At 42.9% G+C, this 25,972-nt stretch overlaps 1 protein-coding gene across 8 annotated transcripts in view; it reads left to right on the plus strand.

The window, feature by feature from the left end:
* Positions 1 to 4,371: 4,371 nt before the first annotated feature.
* The window catches only part of NRG1 (neuregulin 1), a 500,813-nt gene continuing 479,212 nt past the window's right edge, over positions 4,372 to 25,972 (plus strand). For 3 of the 8 annotated variants that reach the window (XM_080986804.1, XM_080986790.1, XM_080986808.1), the window contains exon 1: positions 4,372 to 4,637. In XM_080986804.1, coding sequence (XP_080842930.1) covers positions 4,481 to 4,637 — 157 coding nt within the window. In that variant the 5' untranslated portion in view covers positions 4,372 to 4,480. The remainder of the gene's footprint in view (positions 4,638 to 25,972) is intronic. The other 5 variants (XM_080986806.1, XM_080986788.1, XM_080986798.1 and 2 more) reach the window with 4 other exon arrangements.

Here is a 25,972-nt window from a genome sequence, read left to right on the forward strand (position 1 = left end):
GGAACTGGGATCGTGTCCCCGCTCCTCCACATGCAGCTGTTGGGTGACCTTGGGCTAGTCACACTTCTCTGAAGTCTCTCAGCCTCACTCACCTCACAGAGTGTTTGTTGTGGGGGAGGAAGGGAAAGGAGATTGATAGCCGCTTTGAGACTCCTTCGGGTAGTGATAAAGCAGGATATCAAATCCAAACTCTTCTTCTTCTTCATATTGTGAGTTGATTTTATAATCATACAATTGCAGAGTTGGAAGGGGCCCCAAGGAACATCTACTCCCACCCTCTGCAATTCAGGAATCACAGCTAAAGAATCACTAACAGATAGCCTTCCAACCTTTTTTTTAAAAAAAAAATCCAGTGAAGAAGAGCCCATCACTTTCTGAGGGGGTCCATTTCACTGTTTAACAGCTGTTAATGTCAGAAAGTTATTCCTAATGTTTAGTTGGCATCTCCTTTCTTATCATTAGAATCCATTTAATTATCTTGTATTATGCTATTATTTGTAAGAAGCTCGGAGATACTGGTATAATGGAACAAGTTCCTGGTGCTTTATTATACTTATCTGTAAGATGCCTCGCAAAGAGTCCTCCCTCCGTTATTTGCATATTCTTCCATAAGCACACATTGATTTAATAGAAGGCATCACCCTGATATTTGGTACTTCACTAGGGACCAATTGGGCAGCCACATTCTGCACATAAACATACAGCAAATCCATTTTAGGAAGGATCTTTTGTTGCAGATGGCATGCGAGGGAGAAAGAAGAGCAAAGAAAATGCTAGATTTGTCTTAAAGGAAAGCAGGCGTTTTTACTGCCTCTTGAATCTTGAGACATCTGGCTAGCTCTAGAGGCAGTGAGGACATATTTATGCAATAGCCGTGATGGGCAGGCTCTCCCTCCATCCTTGCCCAGTTGGTATTGATTGGCTGTTTACTCTCATTAAGTGGCTGAGAAACGCAGCTACAGCCACTTGTCAGCAGAGGCTGCTCTGCTGCCCTAGTAGAAAACTAGGAACTGTATCCCTCCTGATAACGTTTCCTGAAAAACATTTCAAAACAATGCTACAGAACCTCAGGATCCAGAAGGCTCTGAAAGCGACGTCTTTATGTTAAGCAGGACCTGATATTTCTGAAATCAAGTTCCTAGTTTTCTTACAAGCACTAGTGTGATCCAGGAAGAGGCTATGCAGGCAGGGAGTAGCTTGGTTCTTAACAGCTGAGCTTACTATGGCCAGGGACAGATTTTTAGAGTTTCGCCTAAAGTGGTTTCTATTTGCTGCTAGGATGACAAAGTAATGCGCTACAGTTTTGCTTGGGGGCAGGGGCTTGTACCACTATAACACAATGTTCCACTCTATGTTCTCACAATTTAATTATTTGAATCAAATAAGATATATTTGTGGGTTTGTCAAAATAATGGAAGGAATATGCTTCTCTTGGCTAAAATCCTGACTAGTCCCTCTCTTTCTCTCTCTATACAGCAGGTTTACTTATAAATAGCTTTTTAAAATAATAATAATAGTACAGATAGCTTTTTGCTCAGCTGGGAGGTTACAAGTTAAGTTGCATAACTCAAAATGCATTCTTCATATCGCTTCTTATCTGCCCCTCTCTGCATATGACAAAACAATATATATGGATGCATATGGACTGAGAAATAATTCATGTTCAGTAGTTCAGTTAAGTAATTTTAGATTCTGGACCCAGCGCTTTTATGCCTCCCCAACCTCTTTAGATAGTAATGGGCATTACTTCAAATAGCATTTGTGTGTGAGTGGGGACCTCTTTAGATGGTCATGTTAACTACTTCAGTTAATTCTCAAAATGTAGTAAACCAGCCCTGCTGCTTTTTTTGTTTTTGTTTTTGTTTTTTTTTTTTTTGGGTAGTGGGGCTCCTGCTCATTTTGCTGAGTGGGACCCTGGAATTCTGCCCCCATTCCTGTCTGGAGAGCACTACCTTTCATGTCAACACAGGCACCCAGATAAAAGTTTTCTCACTATGGAGCTCTTTGCATGGACTGTACATTATTACTTTGAAGTTACTAAGATCTTCATGTGGGGGAAGGTAAAATATAGCTGAAGCTTCTGTTGTGGTTCTTTAGTGGTCAACCAGGAAAGGGGAGGGTGATGAAAAGCAAGAGATGCATGTCAAATTACAATGGCACACAGTGATATTTTTCTAGAAAAAGAACTCACAATGAACATCTCCTTCATTTTCTTAGAATGGCAATGGCACCCACCTGAGAGGTGCCAGAACTGAGTTCTGGCTGGGGGGAAAAAAGCCCTGCCAACACATTCTATTTCTCCTGTTGCCAAACATATCTTTTCATAATTCCATCAGATTAGATGGCTGCTTGTTATGGGTCCGCATTCTAAGGGCTGAACGACACATATGTTCAGATTCGTATGGACATGAATGTATGAACCACCTCCATTGAAATGGAGGCACCTGACACTACTGAAATTTCCCTAAAGCTAAGCAGGTTTGGCCCAAACTCACCTGGGAACCATGTGTAAGGTGTTCTGAATGCTTTGGAGCATGAACACAGCATAAGTGTAATAATGAGCTCCATCTGTGGTGTTTGTTGTGCGATTTCTCATTGTCGCATGAAGGCACCACATGATGATGCATCATTCACTATGCAGAGCCCATGCAGGCCAACTCAGGAGTAATTCCAAGTTAAATGATGCTCACTCTAGGACTTTTTTCCAGCCAAAATTCACAGGAACTCAGTTGCGGCACCTCTCAGGTGGGCTTGACCATTACCATTCTAAGAGAAAGAGGTAGGAGTTCGTGATGAGTTCACACACCTCTTTTTCTTAAAAAAAAAAAGAGCACTGCTCCTAGGCAAGAGTGGGCGTACATTTGCTGTCTTAATGACGCACCCACATGAATGCCCATCACCTCAAGACAGTCCTCAGGTAATGAGCATTCATGGGTAGTGGTTCAGACCCTGGGTTTAATTGGTGATCCAGCTGCACCCACACTTGTCGCCTGACCAAGTTTACACATCAGTGATGGGTTTGAAAGGCATCTCTCTCAAGACGCACACATATAAACAAACTGCACACAAATAACCCCACGGGACTGTGGGGGAGAATGGTGTCATCATGCCCACACTCCAAGGGGGCGTAGTGGTGACTGAAGCCAATGCTTCAGAGGTACTCAGCACCTAAGCTCAGGCATCACGTTGCATCCTCAGACACACCCCTGTATTAGGGAAGAGCGGGGGGAGGGTCAGGCTAAGGCAGAAAGGGGCGGAGCTTCTATGCAGGTGAAGCATTAAAACTGGCGCGTGGCGCGTGAGGGGAAAACATGCTGCCCCTCCCCCTCCCCCACAGCCTAAGCAGCTGAGGTAAAAGCGCGCGCCAAAGAGGGCGCCCGCAGAGCCCGCGCGGAACGTAAACAGAGCCCAGGAAACACATGGCTGCCGGCGCTGCTTCTTCTGCTGGTGGTCTCGCGCCTTCAGCAGCTCGGCAACTCCGCCGCCTCCCGGCCTCTCGCTGCCTCCTCAGTCAGTCAGCTTCAGCCACTGCAGGAGCTGCTCCTGGCGGCAGAGGCTAGAGAGGACTGCTAACAGTTGGGCAATATCCAGCAGCGTCTTCCCCGGCCACGGTCGCCACCTGCGCGCAGCGGCGGCGGCGGCGAGGCGCGTGGGGCTTAGAGAGCAGCGGCCCCTTCCCCCCCCCCCGCCGCCCGCCCCTCAGGCGCTTTCCCGCCTTCCTCTTCCTCCCTCCTCAGTCAGCAGCGGCGGCGGCGGCGGCGGCGGCGGCACCCTCTCCCTCCCTCCCTCTCGGCCAGGCCAGGCGGCGCGCAGGTGGCGAAGCTCGAGGCTGAGGGGCACGCTGGCGGCCACCGGCGCCAAGAGAGCTCGGGGCTGCCCTCGCCGTTTCCCGCCGGCCATGGCCCCCCGCCGCTGTGGCTGTGGCATCCGCCTGCTGCTGCGCCCGGTCGTCGTCCTGCTGCTGCTGCTGCTGCTGCTGCTGGGCGCCTCGGCCTCGGCGGGGGCGGCCCCGCCGTGCCCCTCCTCGCCGCCCAGCGTGGACTCGGTGCAGGGGCTGGCCCGGCGCGCCTCCGTGGTGATCGAGGGCAAGGTGCTAGCTCACAGCGTGGTGGAGCCAGGAGGAGGAGGAGGCGGCGGCGGCGGCGGAGGAGGAGGGGAAGAAGCGACGTCGCTGTTGCTGCTGCTGCCGTCGCCGCCGCCGCCGCTCCTCACCCTGCCGGAGCAGCACCAGCAGCAGCCGACCGCCGCCTCTGCTTCCAGCACCACCTTCTCAGGGACAGTCCCCTCGCCAGCTCCCCGCGCGCTGGTGCCCAGCCCCAGCCCGCCGCCCGTCTCCTGGGTGACTCGGGTGCGCGTGCACCAGGTGTGGCCGGCCAAAAGCGGCGGGCTGCGCAAGGACGGGCTGCTGTGGGTGCTGCTGGCCGAGCGCGGCTCCGCCTGCGGGAGCAGCCTCAAGGAAGAGAGCCGCTACATCTTCTTCATGGAGCCCGTCGCCGCCTCCAGCGTCAACGGCACTGGGGCGCCTTCGCTGCTGCTGCCGTCGCCTTCGCCGCTCTTCCGGGCGTCTTCCCCGCCCCTGGAGACGGGCAGGAGTCTCAAGAAGGAGGTCAGCAGGGCGCTGTGTACCCGGGGATGTGGTAAGTCAGCTGGCTGGCGAGGGGTGTCCGAGGAGCGGTGCCTGCGCTGGGCTGGCCCGCATCCGCTTTGCGGGGCAGGTGGGGGGATGAAGGTGGGGAGAAGGATGAGGTTGGTTGGTTCTTCGTTCCTTCGCTGCTTGCCCTCTTTCTTGCCACCTCCGTCCCCGAGGTGTGGGACTTGTGGCCCGCTCTGGATCTTTCCTCTTTGGAGCGATTTGCAGGTGGATGTGGATCGTAGGTCGTTCAAGTTGGGTGCCAACCATGGGTGGGAAACTTTGCGAAAGCTCCCTCTCTCTCTCTCATACGCACAGCAACAAGCAGGCTACGAGTTTGGGGTTGTGGAGAGTGGGTATTGTTACTGCAACAGAATGGAGCCTTTATCTCTCCTGCCGATTTATTTTTTAGTTAGTTTGCTAAGAGAAGGCTGCATTTCAGGCCATCAAGAAAGAGGAAGGGAACTGGAAGGCTGCTTGGTGCGGGGCAGGGTGTCTTTCCGTCACCTGAATAAAGGCCTTGGCTGTTTGTTTGTCTGTGTTTGCTTTCTTAGAAGGAGGAAAGTGCTTGGTGGGGTGATGCTTGCCAACCCTTGTTTACGTTGGTATGTTGTTGGATGTGTAACTTTAGATGAAGCTGTAGGCTTTTGAAGCAGAACGAAGGAAGAATTTGGTTGCATGTTGTATCTGGAAAGGTTGCTCTTTGGTTGTGGCGAATACTTCCTTGCCTGGATCTCCTTTGGCATATGGGATTGGATATGTATTGTAAATAAATCCAGCAGGGCCCAACCGTTTTTCAACTGCTCACGTTGTGTCCCCCCTTAAAGTCTTCTGATGCCTCCAAAATCATTTCCCTCAACAAAAGAAGCAATTGCTCTCTCTCTCAGCTTCTGGAATTTCAGTGGCTGCCAAATGTTAACAGTCCTCTAGATGTAATTCTGCCCTCCCATTTCTAGATGTGTTAGTACTCATGAGAGCCACTGGATTTTTAACTGGGTTGTTTGCAAATGCAGTGCCCTGTCTTGTTTTATAGCACCTGAAATTCAGTCTGTCAGCTCTTGTTAACGTGAGGGTTTCAAGATGATTTTGTTTTGTGGCTGGGAGAACGTAAATGGTTGTTGGAGGCAGAGCTGCTGAGGCTGACCAACCAAATCCATGAATCCTGGTGATCCTTTTCTTTTTGTGTACTTTCACCTCAACTCAATCGGTTTCTGTTTTCCTGTTTGTTTAATTCGTAATTGTTACCATAATCATTTCGGCATTTTCTAGCTACCCTGTGCCAAATTACTTCAGAATGGCTGCAGAAGGGAGCTGTCCACATTAAACGGTGCTGATGTTGAGTGAATGACGTCGGGATTCCCCAGGACTGGCGGATAGATGTCACTGTAAAACAAGGGAAATACTCTGCGGGGACCTGACATATTGGCTGATATAAAAGCTGAACATTTTTCTACATCAGGTTGTTTTTTTCTTATGGTGCAGTGAGGAAAGAACGTGTCTTTATCAATCCTTTGTAGTAAGGTTTTTGGTGTGATTAAACAAGATACAACAATGGATTGGGCTGCTGCAAACAAAACTGGACACTGGCATAATATGAATTAAGTGTGGGAGTATTAGAATCCTGTTTATTCTTGTCTATTCCAAAACATTGCCATACATCTCACAGGTGTGTTAACATTAATAAAGCTTCTGCTTTTCCTGTGACTTTCATTCATAACAGTTTTGAGGCTCCTGTGATCTGCAAGCTAACTTGAAATATATATTCCATTACATGTAGGATACAATGTTGTTGTTGAGACACACACACACACACACACACACACACGTGTTTAAAAATCTGAATACTTCAGTAGTTGAGGCATTCTATGGAAAATGAGGAAATATGCAAAGGCGAGTTAACGTATAAGAGTTAACCAGAGTGGAATGTTTTTGTTCCCTTTTTCCTGCTGTGGACTTGAAGTATGCAAATGAACATATACAGCATGATTGAGTTTCTTCTCAGCTTGAAATGTGAAAACATAAAGATGGCAATTTCTCTCTTTTTTTGCAGAACTTGAATTTTAAAATGTAGGTTGTGGTGTTGGTTAATTGTGTGTATCTGCTGTTGATTAAGTAATAAAATGTGAATAACACCCTTTGCTGAGGTATGTGGGGGGGGACTCTCAGCAGATTTTTGCCTTAACCATATTGAGTTTAGCCATTCCCAGAAAAATTAATGAGAGAATGGATGGTGTCTCATTGCTGACGTCTCAGTTCCCATCTTTCTGTCAATAGATTGATGTTTGTTTATGTATTTAAAATATTTACTATTTATCTAAGGCAGTTACTGACTCAGGATTACTGCCTCCTTTCATCTTAAGATAGGATTCCACCCCTTTTGCTTAGTCTGTAATAAACTGAATTTACCCTGCTGCTGTGACTTCTCAGCATCTGACAGCCTTTGACTTCCATAAAAGTCAAACCTGGTGAGCTCCAAATGCTCTAGACACTGCAGTGAGGCCCTAAACGTTTGGTTTTTTTTCAAGTCAAGGACTAGGGTAAACCATATGTTATAACAGTATTTAGTGAATAATGGTGGAGAAGTGTTAAATGGAATATCAGATGGCATTAAAATCTCTGGCTTCAAACTCAGCAGTTCAGTTCTAATACCATGCTGAATCATGACTAATGGAAGTTTAACTACAGTTTAGTGTGATGCCTGAACAGATAAACCATGGATTGCTGTTGATCAGCAGTTCAGAATCAGAAACAATGTTTAAAATAGGCTTGTAAATTATTGCTTGTACTAATTATGATGTGTGAATTAACAGAAGATAGAAACAGCCATCATGCTGCCTTTGGAGGCCACTGCATCTAGTGATTGGTGTGCTGAGCACACGTAAAATTAAAGCTGATGAATAACTGTAACCATGTTTTGCTTGCACAATGGGAAGCTGTAACCATAGTTTGAGTTTTAATCTATATTTAGCTGTGAGGTCTGTCAGAATAGATTCACTATATGATTAGTGGTTGATATGGTTTGTCAGGGTGTATTAACTATGGAGAACATCCATTACCATATATTCAAAAGGCCAACTTCTGAATCTAGATAACTAGGTCCCATGCTTGTGAGATTTTATTTATAGATTGATATGTTTTATTTCATCTATCAATCAGGTTCTTAATTTTATGTTGTTGTTTACTTAATTTTTAAAGGAATGAATCCTTTCTCTTTATAAGTGTACTTTTTAATAGCAACCTTCTCCCCCCACCATACATTAAATATAGAGGATTTCCCCCCCCCCCCACTTCCCAGTTCAGGATTGTAGGAGAAAACTGGTTTTTGACTTCAAGTAAAATCTCACAGAAGAAGGGGTATTATCTCAACCATCACCAAAGTTACTTGCATTTCAGGAGTAATACATAACTCAAAGATAAAGACTGTAAACCTTAATGATGTGATTGCTCCTTACTCAAAATAAGATGTTCTATTGACATCATGGGTTATAGATTATACAGAGATCAAAGCAGTCAGATAAAGCTCTTTTTTCATGCTGCGGTAAAACTTACACAAGCTGCCTAATGAAGGAGAAGCTGTTTATCTGCCTGTTTTGTAATGTACAAATGATTAGTTGTGTGCACCCTTACTCTCTCATTAGTTGCATAAAGTCCACACTATATAAATTATATGCTTCCAATATCAGAGATGCTGCCAGCTACCATACATTCTCCATGCAGTGCATATTTTACTACGATTCTTCTCTAACACTAGCAGCAGCTGGTCAAGGTAGAGGAAAATGCCAGCCATTTCTGGGGGGGCAATCAGTTATGGGGGAGGGAGGGATGTCAATTCCTTCATCTATTGGTTGGTAATCATTAGGATTTGGCATTGAAAGCAGGTGGTGGGCATTGCAGCCATGTGCAAGTGTAAGATTGTTGATTGGTCCCTTGCCCACACTGATATAGCAAGTTTGGGGGTGGCTAGCCAATCAACATTAGTGTAGTAACCCAGTGCTGGCAGAAGTGCCTTTTGTCTCCATTGCCACCTTCCAACAGTTACTGGTAAATGTGGGCATTCTCCTCCCCATCTTGATCACTTGATAGCTGCATCTAGCAGTTCGTTAGGGCTTTATTGGCCAACGCTGACTACCACCCTAAAAGAAAACCAATACCGAAGTGCTAGAATTCTGGACTGTACTACATTAGACTATACATGTCTCTTTCTGTGTGTGATATTTCCTGAAAGTTCAGATATATAGGGTGAGTCCTTTAAAAGAGACCCTGTGGCTACAGAGTACACATGTTCCACAGGGCCTCTTTTAAAAGACTCACCCTGTAAAACGCTCACTCTGTGTAATAAACCAGGGATCAGACAATACCAAACCCTTTTCTCTGATGTATTAGCATAGATGTGTGGAGGGGTTTTTTGGTCTGTGGAGAAGCATTCAGAAGCATGTCTTCCTCACCTGCAATCTGAAGTGTTATGGCTGAGAAGTAGTACCATTTCAGTCTGCATAATTTGTGGATCAGCTGTTACTGCACACCACTATACACAGATGTTTTACATATCCCTTGATTATCTGTTTCTTACAGATGGGGTATGCAGTGTAGCTTCCTAGTCCCTGTGGATGGCTCCCGTTCCTTTGTCCTACATACATTCCAGTGCCTTCTACTTGGGTCCTTTTAAAGAAAAAACGGGCAGGGGAATGCCATGCAGTTGATTACAGGGGACCATCTGGCCCAGGGTTTGTTTGATTGGACTCTAAATGAGCCAAGAAACATCTGTGTACTTCTTTCTTGAATCGTGCAAAGCAACCTTAAGTCCAGCCAAAATTAAAGTTGGCGTCTTCTTTCTGTACTACGTGTTTTGATTTGGCCTGCAGGAGAAGATTAATAAATAGCATGCATGAACTTGCTTTGTGTTCATATATATCAGGTATTTGGAGAACTGATTCCCTTTGTGCCTATTGATCTGCTGTTTTTGAGGCATCCAGTCATTTGCATTTTCTATTTCTTTCTTGTAGTTTGTTGCCTTGTTTCATTTACCTACTGTGAGGGATTTCTAAAAGCAAAACATTGCGCTTGTCAGTGTATGTTGACTATGTGCCTCCATTTACATAAAATATTGCTGCAAAGGATTTTCTGTCCAGAGCTAAAGAGATTTCTTATAAAGCTGTATTAAGTAGTAAGCTTTAAGAATAGCAATAACTTTACTGCCAGTTTTACATATAAGACTGCAGAAGCAGACTTAGCCAATAGCCAAGATAGCCTGCATGTGCATCAGTATTATGTTTAAATGTGTGCATTGAGTCTGCTAAAAGCCACATAAAGGAGGGCCTTCATTACTTACTTAACTTCTTACATTCTTTCAGATTCAGTATCTATCAAGACAGTTATTTGGGTGTTGTCCCTCCCCCCCCCCCAATCTTGTCTCATCTAACTGAGTAAAACTTGAAATATAGTCACCTGGGGAAACCTTAAGTACAATCAATTTTAAATGTATTTGAAAAGCTGTCTGAAAAATAGTTCACTTCCTTATTTACCCACACTGGGGAGTATATTTTCATCTCTATATACTAGGTTAGACAGACTCAGTACTAATGGAAGTGACATACATACCTTCCTAGACACAGGAGTTATGCGGTTCTCAGGAGGTTTGAGGTTAACAATCTTGTTTTCTTTTTTAAAAAACAAAACAAGTCTCAAAAGAGCATATTGTAAATATCATTATTCCTAAATCAGTGCAAGCTTAGGCATGTCTACTCTGAAGCAAGTCCCAAGGAATTCGGTGGGCTTCTTTCCTAGGTAAATATGTATAAAAAGGTAAAGGACCCCTGACAGTTAAGTCCAGTTGCGAACGACTCTGGGGTTGCGGCGCTCATCTCGCTTTACTGGCCGAGGGAGCCAACGTTTGTCCGCAGACAGTTTTTCCGGGTCATGTGGCCAGCATGACTAAGGCGCTTCTGGCAAAACCAGAGCAGCGCACGGAAATGCGGTTTACTTTCCTGCCGGGGTGGTTCCTATTTATCTACTTGCACTTTGATGTGCTTTCAAACTGCTAGGTTGGCAGGAGCTGGGACCGAGCTACGGGAGCTCACCCCATCATGGGGATTCGAACTGTTGACCTGATCGGCTGGAACAAGCTCCATGCAAATGCAATAGTTATCCACGAGAGGTTTTTTAAAAGAAACTCTTTAAGGATCGTTAACATTTCAGAAGTTATCTCCCATCACACTCATTTAGAAAGCGCCACCCTCCCCCATCCCACCCCCACCCCCATAAATAAATAAATGTGCCAGTAACAGATTTTGAGCCTGGAGTTACAGAAGATAGATAAGGAAATTGAGAGAAGCATCCTTGCCTGAGGTGTGCATACTCATTTGAAAAAATCCAATCACTCTCTCCAAGCCAGCAAGTTTGGCTAGGTTTGCAGGAGCAGGGACCGAGCAACGGGAGCTCACCCCATTGTGGGGATTCGAACCGCCGACCTTCCGATCAGCAAGCTCAAGAGGCTCAGTGGTTTACATCACAGCGCCACCTGTGTCCCATGGTAAATATGTATAGGATGATAAATTTAAATGTTTTAACCAAATGAAAGAGAAGAGGACAAAAATAGCTCCCTCTCATGTTATCAATGTAGCTGCAAGCAGTAGATCAGGTTGGGTAACCTGTAACCTAAAGGGCTGCATGCAGCCCTCCTCTTGCCTTCCTGTGTGTGTGTGTGTGGCAGCCTGGAGGGAAGAAAATGGGGGCTGTTTTGAAATACGGAGGATGGAGCCCTCTGCACGCAATCGGTTCACACCTCTAGCAAGAGCCGCCTGTCCCCATTCAGCAGCTTATTGAATGGGGAGGAAGAGAGAAAGAGGGAGAGAGAAGAATTTGGGTGTTCTCCCCACTTTTGGCCATGGACTCACCCACTGCTGTCTTCTGCCCTGTGCACATTCAGCACGTTCTTCTCCCTCAACAGATTACCATTGAGGCAATGAGACCCTTGGTTGAAAAAAGGTTCCCCACTGCTGCAGTAGATTGATCAATGAAAAGTATAGCTGGTTGACTGATGGAGAACCAAGGGCAAATTTTAATAGCTTGGTTGTTTTGGCTCTGGTGTGTTCATGTAACACAGAAGTAGGAAACTCCCATGGAGTTTCCATGTATGGCAACTTAAAGTCTCCTTGAAAGTCTTCAAGGTCTGCTGGAGAAGCTCTCCTTTCCATCTCGCCATTGGGTGGGTCAAGGGACGGGATATGGCAAACATCTTTGGTGTCTTGTTTCCACCAACCGTTAAAATCATTCTTATTTTCCCAAACTAGACTGCTTCATTATCCCCTGCTTAATTGTGTTGTTGGAGCAGTTTCGATGTTGTTTATTATTGTATAACAGTTTGGGTACGCACGTGAAAAGTGATATATAAAATATTTTATACACCAGCGTGGTGTAGTGGTGAAGAGCGGTAGACTCGTAATCTGGTGAACCGGGTTCGCATCTCTGCTCCTCCACATGCAGCTGCTGGGTGACCTGTGACTACACTTCTTTGAAGTCTCTCAGCCCTACTCACTTCACAGAGTGTTTGTTGTGGGGGAGGAAGGGAAAGGAGAATCTTAGCTGCTTTGAGACTCCTTCGGGTAGTGATAAAGCGGGATACCAAATCTAAACTCTTCTTCTTCTTTAATAAATGAATAAAATAAAATAAAAAGCCTCAGGTCTAGAGTCCGAATGCATCCCTCTAGGCCTCTCTGTCTAAACCTTAGGACTTTCACCAGGTCACATGCCTTACTAGCCCTGCACAGCACCCTTCTTTACCTCTACTGTAATTGTGCCATTTAATTGTGATAACACCTCCTGCATGCTTGGGTGAAGAAGGATGGAGAGGTGCTGGTGGGTGGGTCAACAGCTGTAGAAGTCTCTGACTTGTGTGACTGAAATGTAGCCTATTGTACAAAGTCACAACCATTTTTGGCCTCTGGCCCCACTTACCACTGGAATATGATGCCCCAAACGTTCCCTGTGAGGAAATGTGTGTAGCTCTAAGGCTGAAAAAGTTTCCTACCCCAGCTGTAACAAAATGAAAAAGACAATATTAACAGATCACTTTTCTTTCTCAGAATGGCTGGTAGCTGCAGCTCATTCAATTCTAAATAATCTTCAGTTACCTTCATTACCTCAAAATGGGTGTCTATATTGCCACTTTTGTACATTCATTTAAATGTAATTGATCATCATTTCATCAGTTAAATGGTAGAGGAGTAGTCAACTAAAAGTTATGTAATTCAGTTGGCAATATGGGTTGTTTTAGTTAAATATTGTTTCCATATTAAACATAAACAAACAGGGGTACATCATATGGTGGCTATGTATGCTCAAAAGTGGGTGCAGCGAGAAGTCTACCCAAAAAAGAGAGGTGCATTTTATTTCATCTAGGACATGACCATACCAACAAGAGGAAAGAGACTCAGCAGGGTCCAAGTTGGTCCCACATTTTAGAGTCAAGATGCTAGAGAGAGAGAGAGAGAGAGAGAGAGAGAGAGAGAGAGTTAGTTATTGGTTCCAACAAAGTGCAAATGTAAAATACATATAATAAAATATAAGAAAAAAATAAGAAAAGGGGAGAGGATCTAAGGAAACTTACAGCCACTGAGTACATTATGGGAATATGTACATAACTCATATCACCCACATTAAAATAGGATACTATTTTTAAATTGTTTTTTATGTTCACAGTATCCTATGGAGAAATCACATGGACCAGATCTCCAAATCATCTCTCTTAAGCTTGGTACCAGCTCAGGTTATTGTTGAGGGAGACTGAATATTTGAATGCCCCAATATATGCATTCCCTGTGAATAGAAAATGAGCATGACAGGGGGAAATTTCTAGGCTAGATAGCTTCTTGATATTCAATATTTAAATGTGCTGGGATCCTACAGAGTCTCCAGTCCAGGAGCAGATACTGCTGCTGTGTTCTGCCTCTTTTTTTTCATTTCTGCACTGTGTGGGTCTCATAATGCTGCTTGAGTACATCTGATCCCTGAAATAAGCACCATATGGATGTACCCTAGGTAACAGAAATGTCAGATTGCAGTGCACACTGCTTGTCAGTACGTTGTACAGACACTTTTTAAAGAATGTAAATCCTACTGCTGATTAAGTGAGTGGATTACATGACTGTAGCGCAGGCTACTTGTGTCTCTACCTCTGAAATAAGCTCACTGATTTCAGTAGACCTAGTTTTCTGAATAAAACCAGCTGAATGTTGTTTCATATGTGCAGTGGTTGCAGAGATACGTCAATGGAGTTTTTGTGGCCTTAAGGAACAATTCTAATAGGGTTCTTAAGCCAGAAAACGTTTTGCAAGTTACTGGTACTTTGTCCAGTTACAAATCAAACAATGCTAATCAATTAAGCTGCCATCTGCTACATTCATATTATCACTAGTAATTATAAATATGAAAACAGATTTCTTTTTATTTACTGGGGAAAAAGGAATAAGGATTAAAGAGAGAGGCTTTAGAATAGTGTGGAAACTCAAAGCCATTGTTTGCACAATTGTTTAATTTAGTTTCCATTGAAAATATACCTTTAAGGCTTTCTGATAATGGGTGCAATTATCTATCTTGAGATTGTGAGTGTTTATTCTATGTCTATTGCCACATATAAGTCATATTTTATTGTGTAATGTTCCGGAACTGCAGTACTATATTTCTCCTTGTGCCAAGATTATCTTTAGAAAAGCAATGAGAATCTAAATTACAATGTGCCATGATTATTTTATCCGCAACAAAAAATGTGAGTCATAGACAACATGAGTGGCTGTCTTAAAACACCTAAAATGAATTGTACTACAGAATGTGTAGAACAAACGCTTCTTAACGAGGAACAATATATTAAGATTCACGTCTTTCTGGAACTTATATGTTTAATTTATCTCTTGGAGCAAGTTGCATCAATATTTAAAGTTCACCCTTGACTATGCAGTTGTATTTATTTTATTTAGTAAATTTAGAGAGCTGCTATATTTTATCCTGATAAATGGTGAGATTATAATTGACAAAATGTTTGAAACAGAATGTTTTGTCATCAAGAGTGAAACACCCACTCAGGTTATTGCAAAGATTCCAAAGCTTATTTAAAGAAACATGCAGCAGTCACCTGTATAGGGGAAAAAGCAGGCATGTATTACAATGATTAAAATCCTCTCCAAGTGACCTTTGAGAAAACTAAACAATAGATGTTCTATCTCTACTGTCACAGGCATTATGCCTTTGAATACCAGTTGCTAGGAATCGCAGGTTGGGCAAAGTTCTGTTGTGCTTGAGTCCTGCTTGTGTGTTCCTACAGGTATCTCGTTGGTCCCTGTGAATACAGGATGTTGGATTAGATAGAGCATTGGCCTGATATAGCAGGTTCTTCTAATGTTCATTTCCTATCACAGTGAACTAAAACAAAAACAAGGTAGGAATGGACACGTTCAGTCAGTGTTACAAAGGAGAACTATCCCCGCTTTACGTTTTTCAGTATAAAATGCATAATACAAAAATAAAAGCAAAGATAGAACTGGAAAAATGGGGGGGGGGATATGTCATTGCACCAAACTGAAATATTTTTCTTCTCCTGCAACCATATTTTCCAAGCTGTATATCTGCCCATATTATTTAAAACATAATAAATGAATATCACTTAGCTGAAAATATAACCCTCTGGTAGTTATTATTCTTTAGCTTTAAATAACTTGTTATTTTTTCCATTATTGCTATATCCCATAGCTTAATCAACCAACTCTACAACTCTTGGTATATTTCATAATCAGCGGTACAAATATTTTCTGACACAATCACTCATTGAATCAAATCATGGTCTTCATAACTGATATTATCAAGGGTGTAGCCCACTAGTAACAGGCCTCAAGCATCTGGTAACAAGTACATATAAATTATGCCTGTTACACGTGAAATTTCCGTCCAAACCTTTCTCATTTGGGGGCAGCCCCATCACATGTGCAACCATGTACCCGTGGCACCACAACCCTTTGAACATATGCTGGTTCCTTAAAACACTTTCTAAAAATCATCCACTCAGTAAGATGCTACCTAGATACTGCCATAGACTGGCCTCTTTTAAACATTAGCAGTAGGGGAAATATGTAGTTACAAAAATGATCTTAACAATATTTAAATTGCACTTTCCCTCAGAAATTATGCTGGCAATGAGAAAAGGAAGCTTGTACTCCTCCTCGCCTCAATTTCTATGTTCTAGCATAATTTTAATTGCAGATTCTCAAGTATTTCTCTACTAAAGTGGGGGTTCATGTCTTTGTGCAGCTACTGATACTTAGGTTGTTGTTGTAAATCAATTAGGCTTTTCAAAATTACCATATAACTTAAATCATTTAATTCCTATGACATTTTTAAATGCTGGCCATACACATGCTGACTGCTGTAAATGTGCCTCATTGTGAGTTTTCATACACTGGTAGTTCTATATACAACAAAGGTCCGTATAGTAAAAGCTATGGTTTTCCCAGTAGTGATGTATGGAAGTGAGAGCTGGACCATAAAGAAGGCTGATCGCCAAAGAATTGATGCTTTTGAATTATGGTGCTGGAGGAGACTATTGAGAGTCCCATGGACTGCAAGAAGATCAAACCTCTCCATTCTGAAGGAAATCAGCCCTGAGTGGTCACTGGAAGGACAGATCCTGAAGCTGAGGCTCCAATACTTTGGCCACCTCATGAGAAGAGAAGACTCCCTGGAAAAGACCCTGATGTTGGGAAAGATGGAGGGCACAAGGAGAAGGGGATGACAGAGGACGAGATGGTTGGACAGTGTTCTCGAAGCTACCAGCATGAGTTTGACCAAACTGCGGGAGGCAGTGGAAGACAGGAGTGCCTGGCGTGCTCTGGTCCATGGGGTCACGAAGAGTCGGACATGACTAAACGACTAAACAACAACAAGTTCTATATACATTTAAACTTTTTTATTACATTGAGACAAATATTGATTTTTATTATAACCCAGTTAATATCAGTCAGGATGCTCTCTAGTGGCTGTGTTGTTTTTGTTTTTAATGGCTATCTGTGCAAGCAACTGCACCTCTCTCCTTACGTTGAAGGAGAGCCTCAGAACCGAAGAATAGAGACACAGCAAATGTCTTTAATAGCTACCTCCACACACTCCATCCTCTTGTGATGCTATATTGTTAACATGATTGCTAACCATCTTTTTCCTTGTCCCCTCTTCCTGGTTTATTATTTAGCAGTGTGCTAAACTGCCTCATTAGAAGCTGCTGTTAACACAGTTAATGCTACTGTATTCAAAGCTTAGAGACTCGTAAGAGAAAATGTACAGGATCTAGATAACTGCCAACTGGATAAGGGAAAGCGTTAGAACTAATTTAAGATCTTGACCTTGAGAAAGCAACCAGCATAAATGAGTTTTCAGTAAGAGCTGTGTATTGTTCAAAACTGACTTCATGCAATGAAGTAGTTAATATTTCTTTTATAACTTTCATAACCACAAGCTGGTTTTAAATAAAAATATACGTTTCCAGTTGTAAGAATCCACGAATGAATCAACTGGTTTGTTTGTTTTTTTTATTGCTGTAGGTCACTTTGGATGCAATTTGTCTAGAAAAGTGACATGTAACAGACCGTCCAAGTGTCTCTATTTTCCAGGGACAGCCCCGGATTTACAGAAGCTGTCGTGGTTTCTGATTTGATCCCAGAATGTCCCTCTTTTCCATAGGACATCCCTATTTCCATCAGATAAATGTTGGAGGTTTTGGAGTTATGCAATCCCCGTGGCAAGGAGATTAAGTAACTATACAACCTTTGGAAGACATCTGAAGGCAGCTCTGTATAGGGGAGTTTTTAAATGTTTAATGTTTTATTACGTTTTTATATTTGTTGGAAGCCGTCTAGAGTGGCTGGGGCATAAATAATAAAAGTATTAAAAGTATTAATATTATTATTGTTGTTGTTAAATAGGGCACTTCTTTCATTGGAGAAATGTTGGAGGGTATGGTATTATAAACACTCTGCAATAAAAATTAATAATAGTAAAACACAACATGTGAAAGGCTTTGTTTAAGTTATCATGTTATGGAGTTGTTCACATGTTTCCTGAGTTGCTTACATGTTTCACAGTGAATGGGAATTGAGCTTAGTCAGGGTTGGGAACCTAGGTGGCCCTCCAAATGTTGGTGATCTGCAGATCCCATCACTCCTGGCCATAGGTCATTCTGGCTAGGGCTGATGGGAGTTGGAGTCCAGCAACATCAGGAAGGTCACAAGGTTCTCCATTCCTGACCTAGGGTCTGAAATTGAATGGTAGAATTGTGGGTGTGCATACCAACTTTCAACCTCATATTGTATGTCATTTTAAATTTGGCTTTCATTAATTTTATTTGTTTATATTTTATATTGAAATATGTCACGGGTTTGGGCTAGAAATACTGGTAAAGGAAATTCTGGCAGCAGCATTGTTGTGCAAATGGTTGCATAAGAGCTCGTAGAATACTTTTCACAACATGGACTTGGCACCAAGCCTACATCTTGAGATGCGGTGCAGTTTCCTGTTCTTGCAGACATTTTGCAAAAAAATCGGTCGGTGCTTGTGCCAGCAGGTGCATATTGCTGGATTTCAGGTCTCTTTTCTCATGCAAGAATATTGCGCTAAGTTAGGGAGAGTTCTTCCACTTACAAAAGGGACATTCCGCTCGCCGAGGGAACCTCTGCATAGATGTGGAGACTGAAATGAATGCTGGGAGTCAGAGAGCTGTGCTGACTCGGGGCCTGCAATATGTGTACCCCTTGTACCCCCTTCCTTGCGAGCCCTGACACACAGCACACTGATAATAACAACAACAACATTTATACCCCACCCATCTGGCTGGGTTTCCCCAGCCACTCTGGGCAGCTCCCAACAGAATATTAAAAACACGATAAAACATCAGACATTAAAAATTTCCCGAAACAGGGCTGCCTTCAGATGTCTTCTAAAAGTTGTGTAGTTGTTTATTTCCTTGACGTGTGATGGGAGGGTGTTCCACAGGGCGGGTGCCACTACAGAGAAGGCCTTCTGCCTGGTTCCCTGTAACCTCACTTCTCGTAGTGAGGGAACCGCCAGAAGGCCCTCAGCCCTGGACCTCAGTGTCCGGGCTGCACACTGCTGAAAAGTTTTCATAAAAGATTCATATCAAGTTATTAGTACATTCCTCTTTTGCTGCACTGCCAGGATACAAGCCAGGCTCTAGCACCAAGACACTGCTTGTTCACATTAACAGTAGTGCACCAAACCAATGAACTTGTTCCAGTAAGTGCCATACTTTTAACCATTGCTTTTCTTCAAGAAAAAAGTGCCATTACTGCATTCCCTTGAGTACCCCCAGAAAAAAGCACTGACTAGACAAATTCTAAGTTGTCTTTTCAAACTGTATAAAGGTGGGGGTTTTTTGGTTTTGGTTTTTTTTTTAGCCAGCCATGTGCATAACAGCAAGTATGAAGTGGTCTTCATTTTTTTATGATCAGGCTTGCTGATTATCACCTGGTTTCTCTTGAGGGCAAATCCTGTTAATTGAGTTGCAGTTCGTTTCTCTCTCCTCCCCCCCCCCGCCCCCGGAAAGAGCTGGTTTCAGACTCATGTTACAGGAAGTGTTTTTAGGAGTAATGAAATAAAACGTTAACTCTACCTAATCAGGAACCAGTATGTTTTGATCAAGGCGTGTGAGAGAACTGGGTAACAGCTGGCCTTTAGGTTTTTATTTTTTATTTTTTAAAGGGATCAGCCACTGCCTCTTTATTCCTAAATTCTACATATAACCTAATGCAGGCATCCCCAACCTGTGGCCCTCCAGAGGTTTTGGCCTACAACTCCCATGACCCCTAGCTAACAGGACCAGTGGTCAGGGATGATGGGAATTGTAGTCCAAAACATTTGGCAGATGCCAGACCTAATGCCTGCTATACATAGCAGAAACAAATAAGATCTGTCACCCCCATTTTGAAAGAGTTTAAATGCAGATCACAAGGCTACAACGTACAACTTATTTTTTTGTACTTTTATGAGGAAAGAGTCCTACATCCCCTTAAACCCCCCCCCCCCCGATAGAGAGTTCGGGAGAACTTGAAAGGTTGATCATTATTTTGCGACATTTTGAACTATGAAATTTGGAGTTTATGTAGTGCACTACACTTCTTCTTGTTCCTGAATTGTTCATTTTACTTCCACCAATGTTTTCCATTTTATTTCAGCAACTATGAGGATCACAAGAGGTTCTTTAAAAGGATTTAAAAAGTGGCATTCTCAATATTTCTTTCCTTTCAAAAGCCTGCAGGCTACACAAACGCGTACTGGGTGCCACATACTGTGTGCAGGCATATGTTGCCCACCCCCAAGATAAAGCAGCACACAAAAAGGATTATATTAGCTAAGCTGGACGTTAATTTGCAAAGCCCACTAGAAACAGAGTCAGTTCAATGCCATTTGATCAAATTACCTACTCCTGTACGAAGGAAGGTTGTGTGATTTTAAGCTCTCTGTGGGAGCACTACCCTGTTTTTTTAGAACTCTTTCTTCTTTGGCAGTCACTCGTAGCTGAGTAAGATTGTCTTCCATAAACACGGTTTTAACAATGAGTCCGTAAGTGACTGTGGAGGCCAATTCTGGATCCACACGTCCTTCCACAGTGGGTGAAGGACCTGCCTATCTAGGTAGGTCCCTATCTGTTACTAGGAGCATCAAGGACGCTGCAAGAGTCAAACGACAGCAGGGAAAAGGATTTTTTTTATTTTGTGAAGCAATTGCTTGGACACAATGGCACAGACCAGCTCATGCTCGGAGTCTGGCCCCGAATTCTAAGCGAGCCAGCTTTTTATACATTTGCAGAATACAATACCACCTGATTTCTTGTAAACCACCTGATTTCTGGAAAATCAAAAATTATAGTAAGTTCCTATTACCATGTAAGGTCTTGCCTCCCTCTTTCCTGCCACGGCCCACTACACCACAGCCATGTGCATTCCTGAGTTTGCTTATCTCTTTACAACCTTGAATAATAAACATTTGAGCCTGTTCCATCAATGCCAGCCTTGTTCTCCTGACGGATCTCTCCTCTCTAAGAAAGGCCTTTGGGGGAGTTTGCTATGGCCCTACACTGGGACATTGGTTCCTGGGCGGGAGTTGATCACGGTGTGGATTTGCCAGGCGTGCCTTCCTCTTAGCACATTTATCCCTTGAGTTCTGAGTTTCAGTGTCTTCAGTCAGTCAGTTCAATGCCAATTTGATCAAGGAAGGAAGGTTGTGATTTTAAGCTCTCTCTAGGAACACCGCCCTGTTTTTTTAGAACTATGGAAGGCTCAGTTCACACTCTTGGTGTCTCCCTTTATTCTTCTGCTGTAAAAATCCCATTTGGGAACTTAAAAAATCAGACATCCCCAATAGATTTATAAATTTAATTTTACTATTTCCACTTAGATGTTCCTTTTCCCTTTTTATTTTACTATTCAATAAATATGCAGTTATACAATCAACATCTAATGTAAATATTTCAAAAGGCATATAGATATTAATATGCAAATATTTACTATGTTTATAAATAAAAGGAGGCCATTTTATACCCGGGCAATATTTACCGGTAGATACGCTCCGCCACTAACTTAGGCTCTTAAAAATATAGTTAACACATTAACTCTCATAGAAGGCAGAGATGCTTTTGGACAGTAAGAACCATAACGTGGGGAAGGGTATTTACCCTGTTTTAGATAAGTTGGCACTAACTCTGAAGGGTTGAGTGAGGTGCAAAGCATGGGAATTCTCTTGAGCCCAGCTTTGTTCTTGGATATCCAGATGAGAAGCGCTAGCCTAGGAGAGGTGCTTTTACACAATTTTGGTAGGTGTACCAGCACTGGATTTCTGACCACTGTCACACGTTTTCAGGTTATAGCCAGACTACACTATGGCCGCCTGCTGTACCTGGGACTACTTTTGAAGAGCATTTAGAATATGCAACTGGTGCATAACGCTTCTGCCAGGGTAGCACTAGGATGCAATTATTTGCAGCTTATTACTACAATACTTTCCCAACTACAGTGGTACCTCTGGTTGCGACTGGGATCTGCTCTGGAGCCCCGTTCGCAACCTGAAAGGAACGCAAACCATGTCTGCAAACGTGCGGGTCGCGATTTGCTGCTTCTGTGCATGTGTGTGATGTCATTTTGCACGTCTGCGCATGCACGAGCAGCGAAACCCGGAAGTAACCCTTTCCAGTACTTCCGGGTCGCCGTGGGACGCAACCTGAAAACGCGCAACCTGAAGCAAACATAACATGAGGTATGACTGTATAATGATTCCCAGTTTATTTCTGAACCCAGTTCAGAGCACTTTGATATTCAAAGCTCTAAATCAGGATTTCCAAGCCATCCTCTCCTTGACCTCACTGGTTGTGGTGGCAGAAAACTCTGCTGCTATCTAGGAAGAATTTCTGACAATGGACAGCCCTCTCCATGGGCAAAACATCAAGATGCCCACTAGGACACTCTCCAAAGGACCATGTGATTGAATCTACTGGCGCTTTTATGAAGAAAATGTTGTAAACATTATATTTGAAAAATATTCAGAAGATGGCATAGTAATACATATAAACTCTTCTTTGGAAATACAGTAAATAGAATGGCTTTCAAAACTGGTGAAAGCCATCGCTTACTTACCACGATCACTTTCCTCCAGTGAGGCAGGGAAATCTTTTGTCTGAGCTGCTCTTTTATAATAGCTCCAATAAAAGACACATGCAACAAAGACAGGTCAGAGAGGGAGTATTTTTGCAGTGGCACAGAATGGCTTTGACAAAGTTAGTGAATCAGTGGAGCTGACAGACGAGGCTCTCTCAAACTGATTGATATTTTCCAAAAGAATGATTAAATACGAAGAGTGGTGCCTTGTCACAAAGAAAAGAGCTTACCCACTAAAGATTAGGTATTTGATATTACACTGATAGATGCACACTTTAAAAAGGCCTTACCCCAGTTGTCATATTTAAGGGCACCTAAATCTTATCAAAAGTGCCAGCCTGTTTTTGTTGTTTTTTGCTCAGGCATACTAGATCCAAAAAGGAGGAGGGTTTGGTTTTAAAAAAAACAAAACAAAAAAACAAAGACCTGTAGGCAAGCCTCATACAGTGGTGCCCCGCAAGACGAATGCCTCGCAAGACGGAAAACTCGCAAAACGAAAGGGTTTTTGGTTTTTTGAGTTGCTTCGCAAGACGATTTTCCCTATGGGCTTGCTTCGCAAGACGGAAACGTCTTGCAGGTTTGTTTCCTTTTTCTTAGAACCGTTAATACAGTTGCGACTTGACTTCGAGGAGCAACTCATAGCATGCAGTGTGGTAGCCTTTTTTGAGGTTTTTGAAGACTTTGGTGATTTTTGAAGCTTTTCCAAAACTTTCCCGACACCGTGCTTCGCAAGACGAAAAAAACCACAAGACGAAAAAACTCGCGGAACGAATTAATTTCGTCTTGCGAGGCACCACTGTATGTATGAATGTATTTAAAAATGTAAAAGCAATCCAAAGGATTTTTGATACATGTGACACCAAGTAGTGCTGATTATCTGTGGGACATAAATAGATTTCCAAATTTATTTTCTGTATAAAAGTATTGAAGATGCTTTGGTAGCCAAACCATGAGAATGAGATTTTAATTATTTACCGTATTTTTCTGTGTATAACATGCCCCCGTGTATAAAACGGCCCCCTATTTTGGGGGACTCAAAATTAAGAAAATGGGGGGAGACTGTCCAGAGTTGTTGAGCTATTTTTAGGGGAAATTGCCAAAAGTCGCTCACCTGCCTGACCTACACTGCTGCTCGCACACATCGCTAAAGCCACCTAGCGTCTCTCCCACCGCCAATCCCCCACCCTACTGATGCAGCAACAGCCAATAAACACCAGCCCTTGACGCAGCCACCATTAAACATTAAAAACTTGCCTATACAGGGCTGCCTTCAGATGTCTTCTAAAAGTCAGATAGTTGTTTGTTTCCTTGACATCTGATGGGAGGGCGTTCCACAGGGCAGGCGCCACTACCGAGAAGGCCCTCTGCCTGGTTCCCTGTAACCTCACTTCTCGCAGTGAGGGAACCGCCAGAAGGCCCTCGGAGCTGGATCTCAGTGGGGTGAACGATGGGGGTGGAGACGCTCCTTCAGGTATACAACTCTGCATCACTGTGCTCCCATTTTGTAGAATTAGCTCCCAATGAACATCAAGCAAGCACTAATGATGTGTGGCTTTTGCAGACAGCAAAAGACCTCTCTGTTTACCCTGGAAGTTCCTGATATCGAGCTTTTTTTGTTTTGTTTCTTGTTTCTTTTTGTTCTGGCTGCTGTAGTTGTTGAAGTTTCACAACCATTTGGATGTTTTGACTGCAGTTATTTATTGATTTTAATGGTTTTTATGTGCACTGTGAACAGCTCTGAGATTTATAAATCTTTAAAAAGTGGTATATAAGGTTGGTTTTTTAAAAATAATAATAATAAAGTTTTTTTGCTCTTTGTATAACCCCCACCAAAACACCCTGCACCATCAGAAGGCAATGTCAACAAATACAAGATTTGCTTGACATTAGCAGAAGTTGAAACTGGTTGTTTGGTTTCTGGACTCTACACTTCAATCCTAATGAATCAGCTGTTTAGCTCTAGTCCTCTGTGACACCATAGCTTCATATTCAACAGCAGCCAGAGCAGCTGTAATGACAGTGCAGCCTGCAAGCCCAGAACCAGGCTTCTTGGGGAATTCTAACATAGCCTCACTGTGATGTCAGATCAGACACTGTCCTCAAGACAGGTAGCGCAGGCGCAAGGGCAGTGCATGAGTGGGGTAACTCTATAAGGATGGAGGTTCAACAGTACACACTGCCTGTAGTACCAGCTAGGGGTGGATCTACACACCGGGGAAAAAACGCTATAAACAAGTCAGAAATTAAATCGTTATAACAAGGGGGGGGAACGTTATGGAAAACCACATAGAATATTTTTTTCCACCAGTGCCATCTGGTGTTGCACGACCATTGAATGCATAACAGATTCAAAACACTGTTTTTTTTTGACTAATGTAGCTGAGTTCAAGGTCTTTGCTGGGAGTCAGGTACCACAGAACCCCATTCTCTCCACTTCCGGCTGCATGTGTTTATAAACATCCATAAAGAAAACTTGGGTCCTATTGCCTGGCTCTTCTTTGACGTCTATGGTGCAAGCCATATTTCTTCACACCCATGATTTTCCTGAGCTGCGAAAAAGCTCATGAGTCAAGGGCAGGCTATGGCAAGACTGGCAATTTCCTCCTTTTCTATCAGCTGCTAGTGCAAGAGAGCTGACCCAACAATGTGCAGTCATAAGTTGTCAATCTTTGTGACGTGATACCTTATAGTAGAAGCTTGTGCTTTGTTGTAGTGCTGTAATTTATCCTAGCCTGAGGTTCTTTTAAAGCATTTATTTATTTCAAAGATTTATATCCTGACCTTTAACAAACGTCTCAGTCAGGGCAGCTAATAAACAAAAATACCTCCCAATTAAATAAACACTCACAAAATATAAATAATAAATAAAACTCCAATAAACAAAAAAAAAAAATGATACGTTCTCAATCCCACATCACTAGTCTTCATGGAAAGTTGACATCTTAGTGCCATTTGTAGCAAGAACGTATCCATTCCCTTAATATGTACAGATTTTCAGTACAATAGGGTTTTTAACTAAGAATATTCAAGAGGGAGGCAGGCTGGCTATATATGGTTATATCAATATTTGTATTACTAATGCAGAATAACCCCTCCTGATTGCTGGAGGGAAGATATTGATCTGAGAAATCCCTTTCAAGTGGCATAGCAGTCTATTTAACTTCCAGACATAGTGTGGAGGGATAGGAGAATATCTCCTTTTTCAGTCTTGGAGATGTGATCACCCTTATTCTCTTTTAATTAAAACTAGTAATGTGAGTGAGTTCACAACTGGGGGAGGGGATGATGTCTTGCTGAAGTCTGCTCCTGCTCCTAGTAAACCCTCTCTGCCATTTCTGAAGTTCTTGTTTTTATTTTTAAGGTTTTAAATTTTTACTTTTGAGAAGGGAGAGAAGATAAGAGAGTAGGTCAGCTATGGTAATGGGTTCATGGGAGTTGATCTAGAGGAAATATAACCCTCCGTGCTTATTTTTCCTCCAAATTTTTCCTCCATGTTTCTTACTAGACAAATCCAAGAAGGATATCCTTGACATCTCTGTGGAAATGTTTAGCTCTAATCCAATGGTGGAGGATGTGCCTTTCAAGCATAATCTGACCAATTTACTGTTTTGGGATGCCTTTTTTCTTGTTTGTTTATAACATA

The sequence above is a fragment of the Podarcis pityusensis genome (genome assembly GCF_964106645.2).
Source record: "Podarcis pityusensis genome assembly, chromosome: 17".
Classification (NCBI taxonomy): Eukaryota; Metazoa; Chordata; class Lepidosauria; order Squamata; family Lacertidae; genus Podarcis; species Podarcis pityusensis.